This window comes from Electrona antarctica (assembly GCF_951216825.1).
Source record: "Electrona antarctica genome assembly, chromosome: 9".
NCBI classification, from domain to species: domain Eukaryota; kingdom Metazoa; phylum Chordata; class Actinopteri; order Myctophiformes; family Myctophidae; genus Electrona; species Electrona antarctica.
In genome coordinates this window covers 10,122,832-10,148,474 of record NC_136790.1, presented here as the reverse complement: position 1 = coordinate 10,148,474, position 25,643 = coordinate 10,122,832, and the positions used below count along the sequence as shown (strand labels likewise).

Genomic DNA, 25,643 nt, shown 5'->3' with positions numbered 1-25,643 from the left:
CAGCCACTCAAGTGGCTAATTGAGGGATGTTGGCAATCAAGGGCCACAACAAACATAGCACCTACTGTGTATCATTGACCTTGACTCCTATGCCAGAGAGAGAGGGAGAGAGAGATAGATGGAGAGAGAGAGAGAGAGAGAGAGAGAGAGAGAGAGAGAGAGAGAGAGAGAGAGAGAGAGAGAGAGAGAGAGAGAGAGAGAGAGAGAGAGTGCTCAAAGGAAGAAAAGGATAAAAGCAGACGCACATGGCGCGTGGAGCCGTGAGGCATCACATTAGCACACACTGGCGTCCATTTTAACTCCTGTGGTCTTGTCAGTGTTGCCTTTTTACCAGTTGGGAGCCACACAGAGTAGACCATGACTGCTATTCAGAAACACTCCATGATTGATAATGGCCTTAATTATCAGATTTACAGGATATATATTTATTACATGGCTTGGTTGAATGCTTGATTCTGATTGGTCAATCGCTGAATTCAGCGGCATGTTATTTCTTGATAACAGACTGCCTAATCAAACCCTCTGAGCACCTGCTGGGCCCGTTGATTTACTGCTGTTTCCAACATGACAGCCATGTAACCACACACACACGCACTGTGACACACAATGTCATTTAGCTAAACATTGCTCTCAAAAATGTTTTTGAAAACATTTGAACGAGAAATAGACAACCCGAAAATGGGTTCTATTTGATCAACTCACTTCCTTGTTTTCCGACAGTGCTCCAGCCCTGCAGCGGGGCAGACGCAGCCATCGCGAACTTATGGAATACTTTTTTTGTTGTGTTTTGGGTAAATGTATTAATGTGTGTTAGGTAGCCATGTAACAAGCGGGATAATATCTGGCTAAGTGGTCATGTGACAAGTGGCAAGTGGCATGTGTTCTTGAGCAATTGACACTGAACCCCTAAAGCAGGGGTGGGCAACTTTGACGATGGAGAGGGCCACTATATTTCCACACTCACTCCCTAGGGCCATATATTACTGTCGTCGCAAAAATAGCCGATCTACAAGCTCAAAACGCGTCGCAGCGCGACGCGTTTTGAGCTTGTAGATCGGCTATTTTTGCTATATTCGAATTGAAATGTTGAATTATTTTTTACTATTTTTGAATTGGAATCCTGAAAATTAACATTTTTATGTAATTTCAAATGCCTTTTAATTATACTTGTGTTGAGCAATCTACTAATTTAGACTGAAGTAATTAAAGCGGGTCATGTTTGCATGTTGTGGAATTGTAAACAGCTGAAACCAATATTATATCAGTATCCTGACATTAACCTGAGGGCCACATTAAGTGAAGGTGGGGGCCGCATGTGGCCCCCGGGCCGCCAGTTGCCCACCCCTGCCCTAAATGCTCCCATTGAGTGCTAGTGCTAGTGCGTGAGTATGTGTTTATTGGTGCACGTGTGCGTTCAAACTGCGAATTCAACACACATTGTAACTCACTTTGGATAAGGGAACTATAGAAATGCAGACTATATTTACTATTAGACATTAACATGCATTGCAAACAATTGGACCGCTATAACTTAATTTATCAACACTGAGATCATCATGTCCTGTGTTGCTGTGTCGCTGTTTGTGCTCTCAGATAACCTGTGCAATGGGAAGTTCCATAAGCACCTCCAGGATCTGTACGCTCCCTTGGTGGTGCGCTACGTGGACCTGATGGAGTCCTCCATCGCTCAGTCCATCCACAGGGGCTTCGAAAGGGAATCCTGGGAGCCTGTCAAGTGAGTGCACGTTATCTGACCGTTTCCCAAACAGTGTTTTGTTTTTTGTTTTGTTTTTTACCTTTATTTAATCAGGGAAGACCATTGAGAGCATGCTCTCTTTTGCAAGGACGCTGCATAATACGCTATTCCCGCTATTTGTTTAATGCGTTTAATTCTCAAACAAACAGCGCATTTATCCGGGACCTGATGACGAGGCAGTCGCGTTATGATGACGAAATCGGAAATCAATTCATCATCTGGGCTGCGAGGGCTTCTGGGAAATTGAGGTTTGTTTGGACTACAACTTGCTCTGCACTGTGGTTTCGTTTCGCATTGTCATGGCCGCTGCGTCTGATCATAACAAGACGACGGACCATTTTTTACCGGATTTTCGTGGTTGAAAGCTGCAAATACTTCAGCGTATGCTCCAAAGGTAATAAAACAATGTCGGCAGCGTTGGATATTTGATTAAAATGTGGGGAACGCGGGGTATGGCGTCAAAGTGTTAAATGACTCTATAGAGACCAGATTGTCCAGTTTAAGAAAGTCCTGGATTTTCTTCCATTTGTCTGGAGAGAAAAAGATGAGTCACGATGGGTCACTCACGACTCAAGTAAAAATCCCATTTCTACAAGCTCGCAACGCAGCGCTTTGTGAGCTGTTGTTGTGCGCGTTGTGCGCTTGTAGATCGGTAATTTTCACTAGTATGCGTCCCGATACGAACGTCTAATCTCTCTCTTGGGTTTCGACCTGAAAGGTTTGGGAACCACTGTGTTATCTGACACACGTCTTCTTCATTTGGAGAAGGTTTGGGAACCATTGTGTTATCTGACACACGTCTTCTTCATTTGGAGAAGGTTTGGGAACCATTGTGTTATCTGACACACGTCTTCTTCATTTGGAGAAGGTTTGGGAACCATTGTGTTATCTGACACACGTCTTCTTCATTTGGAGAAGGTTTTGGAACCACTGTGTTATCTGACACACGTCTTCTTCATTTGGAGAAGGTTTGGGGACCACTGTGTTATCTGACACACGTCTTCTTCATTTGGAGTCCCTCTCAAGTGCAAAGTCACATTTCTTTACACAATGATGATTCATGTATTCATTCGAGATGTATTTATTCTCTAACTACACCGAGCAATTAATCTCACTTCAGTGTTGTTAATTAATGCAACAACATACGTGTGTTGAAAAAAACAACTTTTAAACTTTTTAAAATAATTACACAGAATTGTCTGACAGGACATCATTTATCAGCACACCTGGAAGGGACCACATCCTGTTTAACCAATAATTGCATGTTTGTACTTGCTGATATCTCCCTCCCATATTTTTCTTCATACAGCTAGTTCTCCTGCAAAAACGGTGATAGACAAATCATTTGCCAAATGTTCAGCTATAGGCCGACAGAGCTCATTCACAGTAATGTTCCTGCTGTTAAAGATCTGTCAGGACAATCAAATGTAACATTTTCACCACCTGAGTTGATATATTCACTTCATTTAATTAATCTTAATTTAGCTGACGTTACAAATTCTGTTAACTAATATTTTGCAATTGATGGCTCCTTTCGACTACAAGAACCAAGTGAACTGTGCCGCGCCATCTAACGTATGTTAGGTAGGTTCTGGATTTGTTTCCATACTCTACGGCTCAGTTTTCTCTGGACCTAATTTGGGCCCTTCTCAGGAGGTAGTGGTAACCCTGAGTTCTGGGAACCCACAAGCTAACAGCGCGTCATAAACAAACAAAGAAAAATCCCATAACTTGAACGTTACAGAAGGTTTTGAGTTACCCTTCATAGTCGAAAAGAGCCATTCGTTTTAGTTCGGCGGGGCCTCTGGCCACATTGCTTCTTCCAATCCGTGTGTGTTACTTTTGTCATAGTACTCTCTTTTTGCCATTTTTCTGTTTCCTCTCCACAGGAGCATATCAAGTAATCTGCAAATTGTCAACCTCCAAATGCCCAAAGTACCAAATCTAGCAGTGCCAAGTGTTAACTTTCCACAAATGCCCAGCTTCTCTGCGCCCAACTGGATGTCTGCTATTTATGACTCAGAGTGTGTATTGGTCTTGCAGAGCCTGAGACATGCGCTACATGTCCTTGGCATGAACATGGTACAGTACCAACTGTGATCCTAAATTAACACCCTGGCCTGTACTGAGTAGGAACCAGATCGAGTACTCCTTTGAGAGGTTTGTTCTAGTTGTGTAAGCAAGCATATAGTTGAGTAAGTGAGTGCAAAAGTCATAATCGAGTTATGTTTAGGCATGGTAATTAAACACCACCCTGTGCTCACCCTGTTGACACATTATACATCCCACGTTCCAAACGTGAAGTGAAACATTGCCTGCACTAGCAACAGGGTAAAAAGGCGTCAAAACCGTACCTTCCCTGAGTTGCCACCCTGTTGTGACAGCTCAGGATTCCAACTCCCTTGCCTGGGACCTTGTGTTTAAGCAGCCAATATGGTATCTCTACCCATTTGTCAGGGTAAAAACACGATGAGAGCTGCAATTCCACTGTCACATTCCACTTTTGTAATTAATTCAGTTCCCCGTCAAAGAGAGAATGCCGATGGCAATGTTTTAGACCCTTTTAATTTGGAACGACGTTTCCCAAGTTCAGGTGATCTTGTTCGTGAGCCAAACTCACTCAAAGCCCAATGCAGGCACTGAAGGGATATGAGATTATCGGAGACCCGTGTGCTATGGATCTGTCACTCTTTTGGTGTTATCCGGGCTTTCCTTCCTGTGCACCAACCTGAAATTGGGGTTGTTTTTGACAGCAAATTTCGATTTATATTTTGGTCATAGCCTTTTGGATAATATTCATTTAGTTTTAGTCATATTTTAGTCACCTGGAATGTTTTAGTGTTTTTAGTCAATTCAATATCATAAGATTTTTGTCGACTATTCAAATCTACAATTGATTTAGTCGACTAAAATGTATTTGGGCGGGCCCTGATGGAGTCGCAATGGTTGATTTTACACTTGCTAAAATTGCAGATCTTGTAAATCTGCTATTTTCAGCATGCAACCAAACATAAAGTGACTTGTCTTTTAGTTCTACTGGATCTCTTCTCCACTAGTCCCTCCCTAGTTTTTATTTGCTGACAAAATTGTCAATATATTTACTCTTAGTTTTAGTCATCATGGCTAAGTTTGTATTTCGTTTTTATTCCGTTTTCCTCTGTGAAAAGCGTCATAGTCATAGTTTTAGTCAACGAAATCAACACTACCTGAAACCATGTTCATGCCAATGCGACTATGGGGCGTGTCACGTGTGGATAGACTAGGTATAGTTATAGGTATAGTTTGAAAAAAATGGAGGGCCTTGTGACAACCATCCATTTTTCTCTTTCTGCACGTGTTTGAGTGGAAAGTTGTAAATTCATAACTCTGAAAGTATTTCGAAAATGACAAATACAAACCAAAGACATTTCTCATGAACGGAGATCGAGATCGAAAGTTTATATTGACCTAGTAACGATCTGACATCAAATCTGCATTTTCTCATATTGACCTTACTGTAGGCCTATGTTATGAATTTGTATCTTTCCATGCACCCTCCTTACCCTGCCCTCCCTCCAATGAGTCACTAGTAGTCTGTGAAAGGGGCAGATTGGTACTGGGGTTCGGTGATTCTGGCGTGGAGGGAGTTTGTTGGCCTGAACCAGTGACTCTCAACCTATTTATTTTCAAGGACTGCCGGTTTGATATGATTTCTATCTCTTGACACCCTGGTCTCTCAAGCCAGGCAATTTTTCCAAAATCTTTGAATGCTACTGGGAGTCTGTAACTATGCCTCGCAAGAGTTGTGACAGGAAGCTATTATCCATTATTCCTAACTACAGATTTAGCTGGGAACCACTCAAGGACCCCTGGGGCTCCCAAGTCCGCACATTGAGAACCAGTTCCCTGGACTGTGGCTGTAGATGGTGGGGTAACGGTAGCTCCTATAGGGGTGTATGCGACTTGATAAGTCAATGGGGAATGGGGTACAAACTACTTCAAGTAATCCACCCCACACAGTATTAACCCAATTTAGGCATCTTCCACACGTGAGCACGGTTCACAATGCCAGTTTATTGAGATGAAATTAGATTAACCATCGGTCTGTTGTTCCTTCTCTATCTGTTCCTTCTTATTCCCTTCTTTTTTTAATAAGACATACTTTAAGCACACTTATATGTCACAAAATGAGTTTAATCTCTTAGTTTGTTTGCTCCTTGAATGCCCAATTATTCCTTTCTATACATACATATTATCTCTGTATCTAATCTCACACACTCACACACACAAACATTGAATTTCTGATTGCAGTGAAACAATATCCGAGTCCCATGTTAAGAGTTCTGTTCTTGTGCATGTCCCAGAGTTTATTAATTGTCATTATAGAGCATGCATGGGCCTGTGCTTGCTTATTTACCTTGGACTGACTAACATATTATAACACATTTCCAAGCCATAATTCATGGTTTAACCATAACCATAACAAACTGAGGTCAATGAAGCTGAATGCTGTAAATCATTTAGAACAGATGGTTCTCAAAGTGGGATCCAAGGACCATCAGGATAACTGATGGTACAGGTCTGTAACTCTGAGAGTGTACAAATGGACCCCTATATAACCATTTGGTTCCAACTTCCATTTGTTATGGGGTTCCTTGAAATAAAATTAAAAAATTCAGAACCACTGACTTCGATGGGGGTTTTTTTTTTGGGTCGTTCAGAAAGTGGCTAATACTACTAATCCCTAATATTCCATCCTCAGACCTAGACTCATTCCTCATTGTCTCTTTTCCAACCGTGATTCCTCCCTCGTTTGGGACTCTTCTCATCTAATGTGAATCTGACCATTGCGCTCTGGCCCCTCCAGTAATGGCTCGGGGACATCGGAGGACCTGTTCTGGAAGCTGGACGCTCTCCAAACCTTCATCCGAGATCTCCACTGGCCCGAGGAGGAGTTTGGCAAACACCTGGAGACGCGACTCAAACTGCTGTCCAGTGACATGATCGAGTCCTGTGTCAAACGGTAGGATACTACACTAATACTGATACTAACACTGGATGTTTTAACCCATTCTGGGCGGGAACCCCTTTTGGTGTTTTAAGCATTACTATATGTTATACTTTAGCTATTTAAAAATAGCAGATCTACAAGCTCATAGCGAGGCACCGAGTGCCGCGCTACGAGCTTGTAGGTCTGCTATTTTTGAAAAATCGTGAAAATGTGGCGCAAATCTTTGAATATATATTCTTTCAGAGCCAAAGTTTTTAACTCATATCTTTGCTTCTGGGGAGGTCCCTGGAGCTACATATTTTCAGATATGTAGCTCCAGGGTCGGTGGCCTATTAAATATGATCTTTGGGGTCCTTGACATGAAATATTGAGCACCACAGATATAGAAACATGGGTATTCCAGAAAACTGTCATGATTTAGAGAAAAAAAAATTCTAAACATTTTTTAAATTCCGACGTCAGGCCAAAATGGGTTAAATAGTGTAGTCACGACAAATGAAAGCCAGTATCACACAAACACCAAATATTACATAAACATGGGAATAAAAGGGAATAAAATACAACAAAGTAAGATTGTTGTGTTTCTCCAACTGAGCCGTGATGGCTCAGTTGGAGAAACACAACAGCCTACTGATAACCACGGCGACATTTTGTCTGTGTATACGGACATATCGATGACCCCCTGCTGATAATATTAACTAGAGCACTGTACTGTACTTAAGTACACAACGCGTTACGATGCAACGCACTGTGAGCTTGCAGATCTGCTATTTTCAAAAGATTTGTATACATTTGAAAGCTTTGTACTTTTGGCACTTTAATTAGAATGTTGATGCCAATTCTTTATACTTTTACTCAAGTACATTTTGAATTCTGGATTTTTACTTGTAACGGAGTATTTCTATATAGAGGGTATGTGCGTGGCATCATCATCATACCCAGAAGTTATGCGAGAACGCCTACTGAGTGGCAAACTACTTTCTAGCCTTGACAAATACATCGATACAGAAAAGTCCTATCTGATTGCATTAAACGACGTTAAACAACGTTAAACTCACTTTGCCACTGGATTTTCCATTCACTGTATGTATGCGCATAACCTCTATTGCAGTATTAAATGTGAGTACTTTTTCCACCATTGCCTTCCTCCCGTCTCCTGGTCTGCAGTACGCGGCTGGCATTCGAGGCCAAGCTTCAGAAGAGTAGCCGGGCGACGGACTTCCGCGTGCCGCAGTCGATCTGTACCATGTTCAACGTCATGGTGGACGCCAAGGCTCAGTCTGCCAAGCTCTGTGCCATGGAACTGGGTCAGGAGGTACGACACATCCTTCCACACCATGTCTGTCTGGCCCTTTCACCAGCGACGTGCATAGTTAGTTAAGACACTTGCCTCCACAGTGACACACTGCACTGCCAACACAGTCAAATCCCACTTCATTTAAGTCTGAAGTTTTATTTCATAGTATTACATATTTGATTTATGGTATACCTTGAAGACGCTGACTAAATGTTAAAATACTGTATTTTCTCCTATTGTTTCCTCAAGAGATAATGATAACTGTTCGATTAGCAGCTTTCTGTCTCTTTCTTTCTTTCTTTCTTTCTTTCTTTCTTTCTTTCTTTCTTTCTTTTCGTTCATCTTGTTGCCTCTTGGGTCTCTTCAGTATTTCAATGTCTATATCATTATCATGTCTCCTCTATCTTTTATCTTTTTGTTGCTTCGTTTATTTTTCCTTCTTTTTTTTCCTTTTTTTTCACTGTCTTGTGAAAGTTTGTTAGAGACTGGGTAAGTGTGGCTAACAATTCTATTGAAATCTCAACCCCTGTCCCATATGTATAATTAGTGTGCATTTATTCCTCCCCTGCTCCCTGAACTGGAATTGTTTGGATTTCAGTAGCATATGTGTAGATTAGTTTGAATATATGTGGAGTAGAAGTGTGAGTTCACATATTTGCTGTCTTGAGATTGATACCAATTACCAAAGTTTAATTAATTAGCCCATATAGTCCTCCTTCCTTCACTTTGCTGTTGGTGCTACATGCCTGAGTGAAACAAATTGAATACAGCTTAGTATTCCACTTATTAAAGTTTACAACAGACTAGCCCATTAGCAAGATCTCCCAAGACTATCAATTGCGGAACGTTGAGACTGAAGCCATTTAATCAAACAGAATGAATTAATTGAAAGCATTTAGGTTTCATTTTACACTCAAGAGTCAAACTAGAGTCGATCTAATAAGGGTCCAACAATCTAATAAGGGTCCATCATTTAGCTGCATGGGGACCATCTGGAACCCTCTCAAGGACCACTGGTTGAAAACCACTGATTTAAAGCATAATCTATTCATAAATCAAGGTTCAAGGTCTTTATTAATGTCCCAGAAGGGCAATTGTGTTTACAGCAACAGTAGTGGTTTCCGACATACAAACAATACAAAACAATACAGGACAACAACAGACAAGAGACACCATGGCATAAACAGAGGTCTGGTCGCATCTATTGCAGGTAGAAGAATAAGAGATAAAAAAAGAAAGCAAAAAAGTGCTTAAGATATAAGATATAATATATAAAGTGCCGCATAAAGTGCATATTTCAGCATCATCGTCATCACATTACATGATTACTGGCAGCATTGACTGCACGAATCGAGGCAGGGACAAAGGAGTGCTTATATCTGTTGTTTTTGATAACGGGGGCACCCAGACGACGGCCCGATGGCAACAGCCTGTACTCTGACTCGAGTGGGTGGGCATTATCCTGCCGAATGGCCCTGGCCTTCATGAGCAGCTGTCTATTGTAAAAAGGATCGAGGCTCTCCAACTGAATGCCGGTAATTTTGGAGGCAGTTTTCACAATACTTCTAAGATAATTTTTCTCTTTAATGGCGAGGTTGCCATACCAACAGATGATAGAAAAGGAGATAATAGAATGTACATAGGCACTGTAAAACAGTTTCATCAGGTCTCTGTCGACATTAAACCTGGCTAGTTTCCTTAGGCAAAAAAGTCATTGCTGGCCCTTCTTACACAGCATGTCGGTGTTTACATCGAATTTCAGTTTGCTGTCAATAATCGTGCCCAGGTATTTATAGCTGGGCACGATTTCCACTGGCTGGCCACAGATGTCGGTGTTCTGGGTGGGATGGGGACCACGTCTGAAGTCAATACAGAGCTCTTTTGTTTTTGAGATGTTTAATTCAAGGAACGCATCATTGCAGCAGGACAAGAAGTCCTCTGTGACCTGGCCATGCCCGACCTCGTCATTGCCGAGAAGGCTGACAATGACTGAGTCATCCGCGTACTTTATGATGAAGCGGTTGTCGTGATTACTGCGACAGTCATCAGTGTATAAAATAAACAAAAACGCAGAAAGAACACAGCCCTGTGGCGAACCAGAGGAGGTGGGCAGAAGGCTAGACACTTTGTCATTCACCCTTACACATTGAGATTTGTTGGTTAGAAAGTCGAGGATCCAGCCTACCAGACATGGGTCCACACTGAAGGTGTCCATTCATTTCCATAACAACATCCGTCAGTTCATTGATGTCGGCGGAGGACTCAGAGAACATGTCCCAGTCTGTGTCCTCAAGGAGGCCCCGGAGGGTCTCACAAGCGTTGTTATCATTCCAGTTCTTAATGCGGATGCTCTGCACTTTACCACGTTTTAGAGCAGTGCGGTAAACAGGGAAAAGGTGCACACAGTTATGATCGGAGGCCCCCAGGGGCGGGAGGGGTACAGATTTGTATGCGTCTTTGACAAATCAATAGGGTAGACTGTGCTTTCTTGCTAGCTGTCTGTATGTTGGCAGTCTAAGGCATGCTGCAGCAACTAGCATTTCAGCCTTTTGAGGGAATATAATTATTTCAAACTAATTTGCATTTAACCACCATGTGGTTGCCTGTTCACTTCCTAACCTCCCATTTCCTAACGTTCAAATGACATAGAAGACCCCAATACTCATTCCTGTTATCTATAGAAGACCCCACTACTCATTCCTGTTATCTATAGAAGACCCCAATACTCATTCCTGTTATCTATAGAAGACCCTAATACTCATTCCTGTTATCTATAGAAGACCCCAATACTCATTCCTGTTATCTATAGAAGACCCCAATACTCATTCCTGTTATCTATAGAAGACCCCAATACTCACTCCTGTTATCTATAGAAGACCCTAATACTCATTCCTATTATCTTATTCCTGTTATACTGTAATACGAGCTTGATGCCGCATAGCCTCTGATGTCACCACGCACGCACGCACGCACGCACGCACGCACGCACGCACGCACGCACGCACGCACGCACGCACGCACGCACGCACGCACGCACGCACGCACACACACACACACACACACACACACACACACACACACACACACGCACACACATACACATACACATACACATACACATACACATACACACACCGCCTTTAGTATGTGTTCCTAGCCTGGCATGGCCAGACTAATATCGCCCCCAGCTATTTATTTTCATAGCTATAGCAGATATGGTTTGGTTTCCAGACTAATGTATTCCCGTTGCAGTACAGGCCAAGTTGTGCTCAGCAGCAATTCATTCGGCAATTAACCTTTTTCTTTCTTATCCTTTGCAATATTGTGTACGTGAGAGAAACCGTTACCGTACTCACTTTCACTGTTGTGACCGCCCTGCACTGGACATTAAAATTGATCTAGTTTACATGCATGGATTGGTGAGGGTTTCAGCACCACAGTGATGGACAGCGCCATGCCAGCATGCTGTGAACCAGCACATCACAGAGAGAGAGAGTTAGGCCTCACTCAGACCTTTACTGCATTGCTGTATGCTTGTTGGATGAATGTTGTGTAGTGTCATGGCCGCCCCAATGCATTTCCAATGGAGGTCACATGGTTTGACACAACATTTGTGTTGTGTGAGGGGGAGGGGGCAGTCGAAACACAGCTGAAAGCCATACAACAGACCATGTGACCTCCATTGGAAATGCATTGGGGCGGCCATGACACTCACAACATTCATACAACGCTGTAAAGGTCTGAGTGAGGCCATAGAGATAAAGCTTTTTCCATGTGTGTGTTGACCCACTGTCACCTGCCCGCACTAGCAATAATTGCTTGAAGCTGTCTGTTCTTTATTAGGAACAATCCCTTGAGATGAACCATCTCGTTTTCAAGGGTTACTTACTTACTTACTTACTTACTTACTTACTTACTTACTTACTTACTTACCTGTTTGTATTTCCAGAGACAGTACCATTCGCAGATTGACAATCTCATTGAAGAGACAGTCAAAGAGATGATAACCCTACTTGTAGCAAAGGTAAACCATTAAAAAAATTAATCTGACTCCTCTGAGATGTTTATTGAAGATTTGCATGATTGCATTTAAAGGGCCACTTCACCCCTTTTGCAACCAGATCTTATTTTAATGATGTTTGGGAGACAAGAAACACGTTCCTGGGGTTTTTTAATGTGTATTATGTGTTTTTAGATATTTTAGTATTTCAAAGTGTCCATGGGCTCCATGATGTCATGGACACTGGTCTCACTTACTTCATGGACTACATGTTGTCTCAGTAAGACAGCCCTCCCCCTATCCACAAGGAGGAGCAGTGCACCAAAGCATTATGGGAATTGTAGTCCAGGAAGGAAGTGAGACCATGCAGTGTCCATGACATCACTGGCACTTTAAAATACTAACATATCTAAAAACACATATTACCCACATAAAAAAAACCCAGGAAAGAGTTTCTTGTCTCCCAAACATCATTATCTGATCTGGTTGCAAAAGGGGTGAAGTGGCCTTTTAGAAACCCCCCCTACCTTTCTATGTTAAGTACGTATTGTAGTTATGTAGTTATGTATGATTCTATGTTAAGTACGTATTGTAGTTATGTAGTTATGTATGATTCTATGTTAAGTACGTATTGTAGCTCAAGTCCCAAAAGATACATGTTGGGACTTAACAAAATACATTATGAATTAACCACTTCAGCTCCATTGATTCAATGTGTGGTTTGACCAAAGAATATCTTTGGAACTGAATGTGACTCACGTTGAGGATGCTGCCTTTCTCATGTTGTCCACCTCTGGTCAGTTTGTTGTCATCCTAGAGAGCGTCCTGGCCAAGCTGTCCAGATACGACGAGGGCACGCTGTTCTCCTCCTTCCTGTCCTTCACAGTAAGACGCTCTTCTGTCTCTCTTTAGTGTCGTTTGTGTTCCACTCAGATTAGCTCCGTCTCCCTCAGAAATACGGCCTGTCAGTTCGCCTTATCGCAATTATGTGAGATAATTGCAATTATTGTTTCCATGTTGAAAAATGACCATATATATTTTTTAAATAGCCGAAATTGCAGATCTACAAGCTTGCAACACGTCACGAAAGTGTAAGCTAAAAACACAAAAAACACAATTAAATTTGTGTTACAGTTACTTCAATTTGTAATCGTGACAGCCCTACTCAGCACCAAATACAAATAGCTTAATCCATTGAGACCTGGAACGCATCCATGTCACGTTAGCGTTTAACCACATTAACCATTAACCCATTTTGGGGCGGGAACCCCTTTTGGTGTTTTAAACATTGTTATAATTTAGCTATTGAAAAATAGCAGATCTACAAGCTCATAGCGCGCCACCGAGTGGCGCGCTATGAACTTGTAGATCTGCTATTTTTGAAAAATCGTTAAAATGTGCCTCAAATCTTTCTGAAAATTGTCATGATTTAGAAAACTTTTTTATTTTATTTCGACGTCAGGCCTGAATGGGTTAATACGTGAGTGCACATTTTACGGTTTTAGTCAGCTCCACATGAGGCTCTGCTGTGGTTTTAGTCAGCTCCACGTGAGGCTCTGCTGTGCCATTTCAGGTCAGCAGGATGTACAGTAGAGAGCAGGCTTACTCTCACTGTGTAGCTTTTGTTGTGAAAAGTGGCGCCTGCAACTAACTGAAGACCTAACTCTGTTCTCCTGCAACTGAAGACCTAACTATTTTCTCCTGCAACTAACTGAAGACCCAACTCTTTTCTCCTGCAACTAACTGAAGACCTAACTCTGTTCTCCTGCAACTGAAGACCTAACTCTGTTCTTTTTCACCCAATCTTCTCTAACTCAAGGTGAAAGCTGCCTCAAAGTACGTGGACGTACCTGTAAGTGAGAGTTACCTTTGTCTCTGTGTGTGTGTGTGCGTGCGTGTGTGTGTGTGTGTGTCTGTCTGTCTGTCTGTCTGTCTGTCTGTCTGTCTGTCTGTCTGTCTGTCTGTCTGTCTGTCTGTCTGTCTGTCTGTCTGTCTGTCTGTCTGTCTGTCTGTCTGTCTGTCTGTCTGTCTGTCTGTCTGTCTGTCTGTCTGTCTGTCTGTCTGTCTGTCTGTGTGTGTGTGTGTGTGTGTGTGTGTGTGTGTGTGTGTGTGTGTGTGTGTGTGTGTGTGTGTGTGTGTGTGTGTGTGTGTGTGTGTGTGTGTGTGTGTGTTTGTGTGTGTGTGTGTGTGTGCGCGTGCGTGCGTGCACGTGGGATCCCAATTTACACTGTAGAAATGCCTCAATATTGCTGTCTGGGCTTTCAAAGTTAGATATCAAGGTGGCGAAGGTGTTTTTGTTTTTTGTCCACTCCCAAACCTGCATGGAAATAAAATGTCAATGTTGATCAAATTTGCATTCATATAGAATGAAAGAAATATCAACCAACGTTTTGAGAACGAGAGCTTTGTTCAACCCCCTACTTTAACAAGCAGACAAGCAAACAATACAAGCAGTTATCGATTGATCAACATATTATATAGCTAAATAGATCATTAACAGTTTGCAATGTTTCATTTCATTGAAGAATTCAAGATGACTATTGCACATTTTGCGAAGATTCAAGGGTATATAATCTGCAATTATTGACTTCACTTCAACTTGCGCGAAATAAATCTGACACCGTGGGTTGAATATTACAATATGTATTACTTCAATAATAACAAAAGCAGACACTGTTGTGAGTGCGTTGAATTTAACTTCAAATAACACTTCAAATTATTATACTTCATATAATAACATCTGAGTACTTTGCTGCCAACACGTTTGTCCCATCAACATCAGTCTCCTACCCAGCTGATTGTACGCTAATTGTACACCCCCCCCCCCCCCCCCCTATTCTGGGCATGTCATATTAGGTGAACATTTATCATGAATAGGCAAATATTCTGCAAATATAGTAGATCTACAAGCTTGGCAGATCAGCTATTTTCTTTGGAGTGGTTTGATGTAGAGGGAAAAAGGAGATGGCCAGATATACAGATCATCTTTGAACAATAAAAAGACAACATCTTTCTGCCTTTATGGCCTTCTTCAGCCAGGGCATGTAGAAAGACATGTGCCCTGAAGACCTCTATGGAGGTGATACCAAGAAGGTTACCAAGCAAGTACCATATAGCACATACTATCCATGACCTTTGCACAATGAAACTACGAGATGAGCTTGTATGTACCAGTGAGACACGTGCCAAAAGACTGCAAAGAATACAGGGGGGAAGGATATGTAAAGATGTTACAATGGTCTTGACAGTCTGCCCTTCCTTTCAAACCCAGCAGAGTGCTGCCTTCCAACTCCAACACCTCTGTCCGTGTTCAGTTTGCACTTGCCAAGTTTGTGTCACTTGGTTTGTGGTCAAGTGAAAATCTCTGTGACAGAAAGTCTACTGAAAAAGAAAGCCTTAGGTCTTCATGCCCTGGCAAATGAAATACTGAGATAACCGCATAACCTTTCATCTAGCTGCAAATTACAAAACTGACACTTTAGTAATGCCTCTTGAATGTTCATAATAATTGACTATCACAATCGCTCGCACCCTTTCACAATTGCGAGACATTGCGCATGTACATTTTGTGTCCGTCAAGTTTGTATCGTGTTATATTAGCGGCAGTGCCTCCTCTTTCTATTTTATTTTTTGACATACTTTTTTCTTCCCCCATGACGTTTGCAGAAACCGGGGATGGACGTGGCAGACGGTTATGTGACCTTCGTTCGCCACTCCCAGGACATGCTGCGGGACAAGGTCAATGAGGAGGTGTACGTAGAGAGGTTATTTGATGTAAGTAAACCTAATGGCGTGTCCTCCACTCATTATAGGGATGCTCAGCAGTGAGAGGTCTCTGGTGTGTCTGACTATAAGCCTCACTGCTGAGCCTCCCATTGAATGAAGCCGGAGGATTGGCCCTTCCTCAAATGTGATAAAACAAGAACTGCTTGTGGGATAAGTCACATTTTTTAGCTCCCCTCACTTGCTGCTTCTTTGAGCTCTCAAATCCTCCGCACAGCTGCCTCGCAGGTCTCTCTTTTCACGTCGCTGTCTCGCTGCGGTCTTCTTGTTTGGACACTATGTGCTACTTTGTGTCTCATGTGTCTTTTGTCTCGTCGTGTTTGTTTGGAATGTGGACGAGTCTTGAACGAGTGATTATCTCAGGCGGTGTTCTCTGTTTGTGACTCAGCAAACAGTTGAGTTAAGATAGACCTCTAACTTTAAAACATGGCCCTAGTATCACATTCCCAGCCTCTACCACACACATGCACCAACAAGGTAATGCATCCGTTTGTCCCGATCCGATCATTTGAAAATGACGTGATCGGCGGCGATTTCCGATCACATGATCGGATCGGGACAACCCTACCTACAACATATGATGGAAATGTATTTGTTACTCTTCAGCATATAGTCCCATACTGAAGTACAGTAGTTGGTAGCCTATAGTAGTTCATTTAGCCTATATGATGGTTAATGGTGATTCAAACTTGTAATTACTTACAATGATATTGACTATTATGTTGAAATGGTAGCTTCTTGGTAGATGGATGGTAGGTTCTTAATGTACAGATTTTGTGTGTCATGTAAATCTTACCCAAAGACCAAGGAGCCCCCCCCCCCCCCCCCCCCCCCCCAACTAACATACATTCTAATGAGGGCTTAAGAGGATAAGGACAAGCAGAGAGTAATATCCAGTGTTTCAGAGAGAGAGAGAGAGAGAGAGAGAGAGAGAGAGAGAGAGAGAGCACGAACACTGTCTTAAGGAATTAATCACCGGTGACTTGATCCAGGTCACGTAATCCTCTGAAATCGCCATGTTACCGACTGTCACTTTATTATTGCCCCTCTGCAGCCAAGCTCTCTGATTGTGTGTGTGAGTAAGGCACTCGTGTCTCGTGTGCTTTTGGGGATGCTGTGTGCGTGTGTGTGTGTGTGTGTGTACTGTGTGTATATGCGTGTGTGTGTGTGTGTTTATGTGTGTCTGTGGCATGGTGTGTGTCAGAGCACGGGGCTGTGAGGCCCAGGCTGCATCCTGCTGCCCTGACAGAGAGCCACACGGGGAGGAGGTGTCCTCTCCTTTCTCTGCTGGATGTTTGTGTTTGTCACTGCATCTTGACCCACTGTTTGCCATGATATATCCTTCTCCTTCTCCTCGCCACCGCCATCTTCAAGCAGAGCGCTGTCTGCTGTGCTGAGCGCGCTCCAGACCGCTGCTCCTGTCTCTCCCTATCTGCTCTGCCTCTGGCGCCACTAGTGGCCCCCCCACCGAGTGTCTCTGGCTGTACTGTGGAACTCTGCTCTGATGTGCTTTTCTTCACACCCTTTCTCCTCTCTCTCTCTCTCTCTCTCTCTCTCTCTCTCTCTCTCTCTCTCTCTCTCTCTCTCTCTCTCTCTCTCTCTCTCACACACTCTCCCCCCTCTCTTGTCTTTATCTGTCTAAGCACTGTCACACTTCACTGCTGCTACCTGCTAGCAGCATGATTAGCAGTCAGTCGCTCACGAAGCATGGAGGCGGGGCCTGTATATTGCATGCCATTTATCTTTCTGAACAAGTCACTTGGTAAAATATTTTCTCTCTCTCTCATTTTGCGGCTAAAGGCCAGTACATGCTCCTTTCTGACGTTCAAACTTGTCTTCGTGCTTTTCTCCAGACGTCAATTCAGAAAGTATGCTGATGGGCGATCTCAGAAGGTTTTTCCCAGAACTCGTACACCTCCAGATGTCCAGACACTCTGTACTATAGTTCGGAAAGCCTTTCTGAACCCCAACCTCGAAAGGAGCATGTATTTGCCTTTAGTGCTCGCCACGCCCATAAGGTCGTCCTTTCTCTCGAGCTTCTCTTCGATTTTCTTTCCATTCCTTGAAATGTTTCTGGCTGGCATATTCATCATTTAACAAAATGGAACTTATCTCGCACCTGGAGTCTGTTTTAGCATGTTGGGGAGTAGGTGGTGAGATTTCCACATCAAATAATGTCCCTCTGTGAATCTCCTAGCAGGGCCGTGTATCCTGGACGACACTCTATCACTGCTCACCTCCATGCACACACCCTGAGGCTGCAACGCAACCGGCTATTAAACATTACAAAATCCTCATTATTATACATCAAAACAAAATGTCATTGCAAATAGTTTAACAAAAACTAAAAGAGGAGCAAAAAGTACAATAACAATAATCATGTAAAGTTTACATGATTGGTTTACATTGTAAACCATTGGATGTCTGAGCACATCATATTTCATTATGTTTTGGTGACTCGCTGGAGCACAGCTGTTACGCTTGGTGACCAGATTACCATGGTGAAATCAGTCAACGGGGGTTATAATTTGGAACTGAAGATCTGTGGTTGTATTATAGCTGATTGTAAAAACGATTACACTTCTGTGTTACTTTGTAACAACTGAATAGAATTGAATGAACCCACTGTGACTGGATATAATAAGTAGGTCATAGGTGGTGGATAAACTAAGAATAGAGCATAAATCACCAGAGTTCTGTGTGCTTTAGCTTTGAGAGGTGACCCCAGGACGCCAGCACTACGGAACATGGCAGGCGGATGATATTTGGGATGAGGTTTTGTTGGCAACATTTTCAATTTTGACTTGAGTTAAAGTACAAAAGTATTGGCATCAAAATGTACTTCAACTACAAAAAGTGAAAGTACTCTTTATGCACAATGTCACATCTTAAGTTTTCAAAAATGTTTTAAATAGCCAATCGACAAGTGAGCTTGTAGATCGGCTATTTTTAACTGCCCGAAAGGGCTGACGCTGTTGGATGTATATGTTTTGTAAAAGTATTTGATATTAGAAACACTCAAATAGAGTCCAAATACCTCAAAATTGTACAGCATAAGTACAGTATTTAAGTAAATGTATTTGGTTACTTTGCACCACTGCTGGATTTCCAAACGTCATAAGGAATATAGCTACAACCCGACACGTTGCTTATTGCTCAAAGTAATCCCAAAACCCAGTAATCCCATGTGCCACAGAGGACAATTGGGTGAAGGGTTTGGCATTACAATGGAGTGATGTTTGGGTGGGACTTGGCCCGGGGATGTGAGATACAAGGTTCATTTGCAGTTAATTGGGGTTATGACATAGATTCATTTTCTCCCTGGACCTGCGTTCTCATATCAGGCACAATAAGAAGATTATGCCGCTGATAAATGTGTCTATTGTGACACCCAGACAGCCCATATGTGAGCTAACGCTAATGTTAAACAAACAATGGCGTCTTAAGACATGAATCGCTGTCTTAGTCATGTTAATGCGCGTTGTGGCATAGATTTCTGGGTGGGAGGGGCATGTTGGAAAATGTTCCACTGATATTTGACCTGTTTCTGTACCACATCTATATCAATCTAAAACACCATCAGTCTTAGGACTGATGGTGTTTTAGATTGATGTAATAACTGAATTTATCCGGAATCACATCGAGTGGGGTCACCCCGCAGGGGTCTATTACTATACCTTTTTTTCCCTCTACACCAAATCTCCTCGATGAAAATTGCCAGTCTTCAAGCTCACAAAATCGGCAACTATTGTTACATTTCTGCCTATTTTATCTGAACGTGTTCAGCTATTATAACATGCCCAGGATAGGGATGCTTAGGAGCACAGGACGGGCTCTTGACTCTGTGCTTCTGCTGGCTGTTTTTCTCCTCGCCAAGTGTTATTTTTCACGAGTTCAAATCGGATTTATTTTATGCCATTTTAGCCACAATCCTTGAGCCACAATCCAATCAAAAAATGATCTCTTTAGCATTATCCTTTTATTTTTGTGAAAATTGTTGTCTAAGACAGGTAGCCTACAGTATGTGAGTGTGAGTGTGTGTGTGTGTGTGTGTGTGTGTGTGTGTGTGTGTGTGTGTGTGTGTGTGTGTGTGTGTGTGTGTGTGTGTGTGTGTGTGTGTGTGTGTGTGTGCGTGCGTGCGTGTGTGCGTGTGCGTGCGTGCGTGCGTGCGTGCGTGCATGTGTGTGCGTGTGTGTCTGCACATGTGAGTGCGCGCATGCACGTGTGTGCGCACAATATTCAGCCAGAATGATTAATGTTACATAGAACGCTCATCCATCTGTACACAGTCAAATCCTTTGAGCTCATTAACTCTGAGAGTGTAAAAATGGACCTGGAATCGTTCCCAGGGTTAAATTCAAACTCATGATTTTACTGCGTGTGCAGATGGATTTTATGGTATGGCTGTTGTTTGTGCTTTGGAGCTGGCAGTGGAATACATAAATGGACAGTTGACTATTTACAACAACCACTGGAATTGGTTTACTTGTTTGTTACACGCACGCACGCATGCACGCACGCACGCACGCACGCACGCACGCACGCACGCACACACACACACACACACACACACACACACACACACACACACACACACACACACACACACACACACACACACACACACACACACACACACACACACACACACACACACACATTTGCCTGTTATCTCTCCTATGGTACCACATCAATACCAAAATCTTATCCAACAATAACAAAATTCTTTAGTATGGGGTTTGAGAGGCTAAATGTCATCAAATGGTGGTTCCGTGGCTCAAAGGCTGAATAAATAATGGGCCTTGATATGAAAAGGGTTGAAAACCACTGCCCTATACCCATCCACCCCCTTCGCTGGGTTCTTGAAAGACGGAGCGAAGGGAGAGCGATGCGGATTAAAACAGCTGTGCTTAACCACGGACAGACATGGGAGGGGGTGGTGGTGGTGGTGTGGGTCAGTGGTGGGGGGGCTTAGCAGCCCTGTGGAGATCATTGATTAAAAAAAGCCATCTCTTTAGCCTCAGACAAATCCAGCCCCGCAATGATATCCCCGCAGTGGCCTCCTGCCTGCCCCAAGACGCACCCACCACCACCACCACCACCACCACCACCAGTGCCAGCCAGAGAGCAAAGGGTGGGTGGGTTGGTGGGTGGGTGGAGGGGGGAGAAGAAGAGAGTGGGAGAGTGAAAGAAGGACAAAAGCAATAATGATGTTCTGTTCGGTGATTGCTGGTGGTGCCCAGCGGCGTTGGAGCTGCCAACCAGCCCCTCCCATCCCCTCCCCTCCTCCCCCCCCCCTCCCAACCCCCCAGGGGAGTTGGGGTTGAAGATACGTGGGATTACATGGGTCAATTATACACTTAATCTGCCTTTGCCTGGTGGGCGGATTAGGAGCGCAGCTCATTGATTGATTTGAAGTATTTCCGTTGACCTTGGGGTAGTTATCAGATTGACAAAAGCCTTCGGCGAGATTGCACTTATGTGTGACCAAAGTTAAAGCCCTTTTAATCACCGTTGCTGCTGCTGCTGCTGCTGCTGCTGCCGGCCGCCGTCCACCAGTTGGCAGCGTGGGGAGGCGCGGCCGCCGTCCACCAGTTGGCAGCGCGGGGTGGCGCGGGCGGAAAGTAACTCGGTACGTGTACTCAAGTGCCGTACTTCAAAAGTAGGTAATAATCAGGTCATTTTACTTTTAACATTTTTATACATTTTTATACTTATTGTCTACTTATATATACTTACTATACTATACACCTGAGAGGCAAATATTGTACTTTTTACTCCACTACTATTATATAAAAAACGTTACTAGTTACTATGCAGATTTAGATTATTACAAAACATACTGTTACGCCCTCTTTTTATACTTCAGCTTCGGACATCTACAAGCAACATGTCACATTGCGACGCATTCTGAGCTAGACTTGCAGTACCTTTGTACTGTAAGTCTATTTTTTATTTTTTTTGTACAGAATATTAGACTTTTTTTAAAAGAGACCGCTCTTTTACTCGCAACAGTATTTCTACTTTGTCGTATTGCTGTTTCTACTGGAGTAAGAAGCAATCTGAGCACTTGTTCCACCACCGACGGCTACAGTATGAGGAGGAGGGTGAGAGTGCAGGGGTCACATTGAGAGATTGGAGAGATTGATGGATTTTAAACAGTTGTTTTTCATGCTGTCGTGCTTTGGTCAAGTCAGGGCTTTACTGTGATGATGAGGAGAAGGCCAGCAGACTGATGAGAGAGAGAGAGAGAGCGAGAGAGAGAGAGAGAGAGAGAGAGAGAAGGCCAGCAGACTGATGAGAGAGAGAGAGAGAGCGAGAGAGAGAAGGCCAGCAGACTGATGAGAGAGAGAGAGAGAGAGAGAGAGAGAGACGCCATCATACCACTTGACTGTCCGAGACGCTTTACCACTTTGCTGTCTCAGATCATGAACCCCCCCCCTCCCCCCCCCCCCCCCCCCCCCACTGCCTTTCCATCCCTGTTACTGCTGCACCAAGTGAACAATTTAATCAACTCAGCTTTGGACACACGCAAACTTAACTCCCGCCACACCAGAAATGTGTCAATAACAACGGCAGCGGTTGTGAAATGAGCTGTTCGAGTAGTTTCTTTCTATTATATAAGTGGAGGCATTTTTAATTATTCTACATGGTAACGTGGTAAAGTAGTAAAAAACATGCATTGTGACTTATGAGTCAGCAGTGTGTATTGAAGCAGGTATAGAGATATTTCAATTCTGAGCATTTCGATCTTATTTTCAATTTAAAATACATTTCTTTCCCTTTTATTTATTTCTGTCAATTCTCGCTATCTTTAATAATATTAAAGACAAACATTATAAATCCATGACCAGACTCGTTTCGGACCCATCCGTTCAGATTAGCTTGTAATTGTTTTGGAAAAGAAAATAACATTTAATCCTGTAGAAACACAGCATCTCAAATCCATTGCATTAATGCCTCGTCTTGTTTATTTTTCAATATTTAAATAAATAATTATATTATATATATATATATATATATATATATATATATATATATATATATGAATTAAAGTCCATCACCTGAAATAGGCAGCAAACATGACTGACTGTGTAGGACTGTTAAAACATCCCAAAAAGGTTCACTTATAGTCTCTGTCTTCTTATGACTTCTCTAAGCAGATAGAGCTTAATAATACGAGAGAGAGAGTAAGAGAGAGACGAGTAAGACAAGAGGAGCATTCTGTTTTCTCTTGGTTTCTTCAGGTAGATAATCCTCTGTCAGCGTTTGTACAGAGCTCTCTCTCCAGTTCTATCATCAACTCTTTTCTCCTTTTCCATCTCCCCCTCTCTCTCTCTCTCTCTCTCTCTCTCTCTCTCTCTCTCTCTCTCTCTCTCTCTCTCCCTCTCTCGACTAAAAGGGAGGTATGGTGGCATGTGTTTGATTAACTTGTCCGACAAAAGTGACAGCTGCTTGCGGGTGTACTTGAATAAGTGGCCCCAGTGCCGCTTCGTCTTTGTACATCTGTCAGTGCCGGGGCAGTGGGGAACGAGGTGAAAAGAGAACAAATTGGTCGCGAAAAGCAGGCCATTCACCTTCCACATGCCCCCCTCTGCTCCTCCGCCCCGCGCTCCCATTCAGGTGCTTGGCGGGACCCTCGAGAGCTCGCTAGCTTATTCCATCTCTGCTCCCCCTGTGTAGTTCCCCCCCCTGAGCCCAGAAGTGCTTTAGCCCCTCTTTCTCCTTCCCCTCAATCCACCTCTAAGCGGCTCTTTGTCAGCAGAATGGCTTGCTTTTCTCAGGGCCCCGGAGCCGCTGGCTCTTTTTTTTCCTCCTCCTGTTGCTCATTGTGTGTTTACTCAATGACTCGCTGGCTGACCATAATTCCAACTGGTCAGTTCCTCCCCCTGACACGCACGCACACACGCACGCACGCACGCACGCACGCACGCACGCACGCACGCACGCACGCACGCACGCACGCACGCACGCACGCACGCACGCACGCACGCACGCACGCACGCACACACACACACACACACACACACACACACACACACACACACACACACACACACACACACAATTCAAAGGGCTTTATTGACATGAGAAAACATATACCTTTACAGTGCCAAAGCAAAAAGTGGAACAATACAATAAAAAACAAAATGTATGTACAACTGAAAGTCAGAATCGCCAATTAATCAATTTCTATGTACCAAGATCACTTGACTTGATGCAGAAGTGGCATTTAATGTTTGTGGCAACGTTTGTGTTTACACACTCACTAAAAGCTGGACATAGGAGGGGCTAGCACCCCTCAAAATGTGAAGCACACTCAGGATAAACAGCATTCTGTGCTGTTTGGGCACATACACATTTCCCTCTGTGAAGTTCCCCCTATATGCTCCTACATATATGTATTGTAGGACTAGTAGCATGCCAAAGTTTGTGCTATTGCCATTGAGAATGCATTGGGCGTTTAAGTTAAATACGGGGGGGGCATATTTTGATACATAATTTCTCCCCCCTCCCTATTCCAAAGCCCCCCCAGGTACATTATATATTTAAACTATTTTCAGCAATGGTACACTTATTTTTTCAGTGGGTAGATCATTTCATTTTGAAAGTAGATCTCATCATAAATGTGTGGGCACCCCTGATGTAGGACTATAGTAGCATGCCAAAGTTTGTGCTATTGCCATTGAGAATGCATTGGGCGTTTAAGTTAAATACTTCTTAAATATTTGTTCTAATTTTATTGGAATTTCTTTTTTCTTTTATTCCTTCATTAAATAAAGAAAATCATAACATTTGCTTTTAATTCATGCAAAACATAGATTTTTCGGAGGAATGTTTTTTTAAGTGTTTTGAAAACATAACAATGAAAGAAAAATGTAGGAAACAAAAAGTTAAGGGACCCATAAAAATGTGTCCGCGACCCACAGATGGGTCCCGACCCATTGTTTGGGAAGCAGTGCTGTATATAGTGTTGACCGTTCCTCAGTGGTCTGTCTTTAACAGCCGTCTGGCCAACGCTCTAAGTACGCACACTGGGCCTGTTTTGTCTGCATGGGCGGCTGTGCTCAGGCACAGCTAGTGGTCAGCCATGCCTTTGTGTGGGGGCAGCACAAGGAACAGTTTGAAGCCCCTGCAAAGCTCACTGAGCCCCGAAACGTCTTACTTTCAATACTGGCCCTTTCAGAAGCTCCCTGTGCCTTTGCCCCTATACACCCCCACCCCCAGACCCAGCCCTATTGCGAGATGTGTAGAAAAGACAGGAGAGAGAGAGAGAGAGAGAGAGAGAGAGAGAGAGAGCGAGAGAGAGAGAGAGAGAGAGTGCATATAGGTTGGTGCTCAGAGGAAGACAACATCCATGGGCGTTCGTTGGGGCATCATCAGCCTCGAGTGAAAGGCCATTGGTCCGGGGATCAGCTTAGTCTTGCTTTAGGTTAAGGTGACGAGGTGAGGAAGGATTTGAAGGTGTGTGTGTATGTGTGTGTGTGTGTGTGTGTGTGTGTGTGTGTGTGTGAGGGGGGGGGGGGGTCCCATGATGGTTGGGATAACCTTCCAGTGTGAGTTACTATGGTAATTGAGTGTCGTCATCAATGGGCCCTCTGCACTGAGCAGGACTAGAATGGAACCAGCATTGGGCCCCTGAAAAGCAGGAGCAGGTAGGATTAGACAGCGCCTTTGTCCTAAGCGCATAATGTCTTGTAGTCAGATTTAAAGACTTCTCAAATCTCCGGCCCCACCACCACCACTGCGGCCCTCCCCTAAGTTGCCCCTTGGGGTTTGGGTTGTGTGTGTGTGTGTGTGTGTGTGTGTGTGTGTG

At 43.4% G+C, this 25,643-nt stretch overlaps 1 protein-coding gene across 1 annotated transcript in view; it reads left to right on the top strand.

Annotated features, from left to right (window-relative positions):
• The window catches only part of cadpsa (Ca2+-dependent activator protein for secretion a), a gene marked incomplete at both ends in the record, with an annotated part of 161,672 nt that overhangs the window by 125,448 nt on the left and 10,581 nt on the right, over positions 1-25,643 (top strand). The window contains 8 exons of the mRNA XM_079509744.1: positions 1,594-1,735; positions 3,646-3,780; positions 6,603-6,758; positions 7,914-8,061; positions 11,993-12,067; positions 12,845-12,928; positions 13,863-13,895; positions 15,710-15,817. Of these exons, the coding sequence (XP_079365870.1) occupies positions 1,594-1,735; positions 3,646-3,780; positions 6,603-6,758; positions 7,914-8,061; positions 11,993-12,067; positions 12,845-12,928; positions 13,863-13,895; positions 15,710-15,817 (881 nt within the window). The remainder of the gene's footprint in view (positions 1-1,593; positions 1,736-3,645; positions 3,781-6,602; positions 6,759-7,913; positions 8,062-11,992; positions 12,068-12,844; positions 12,929-13,862; positions 13,896-15,709; positions 15,818-25,643) is intronic.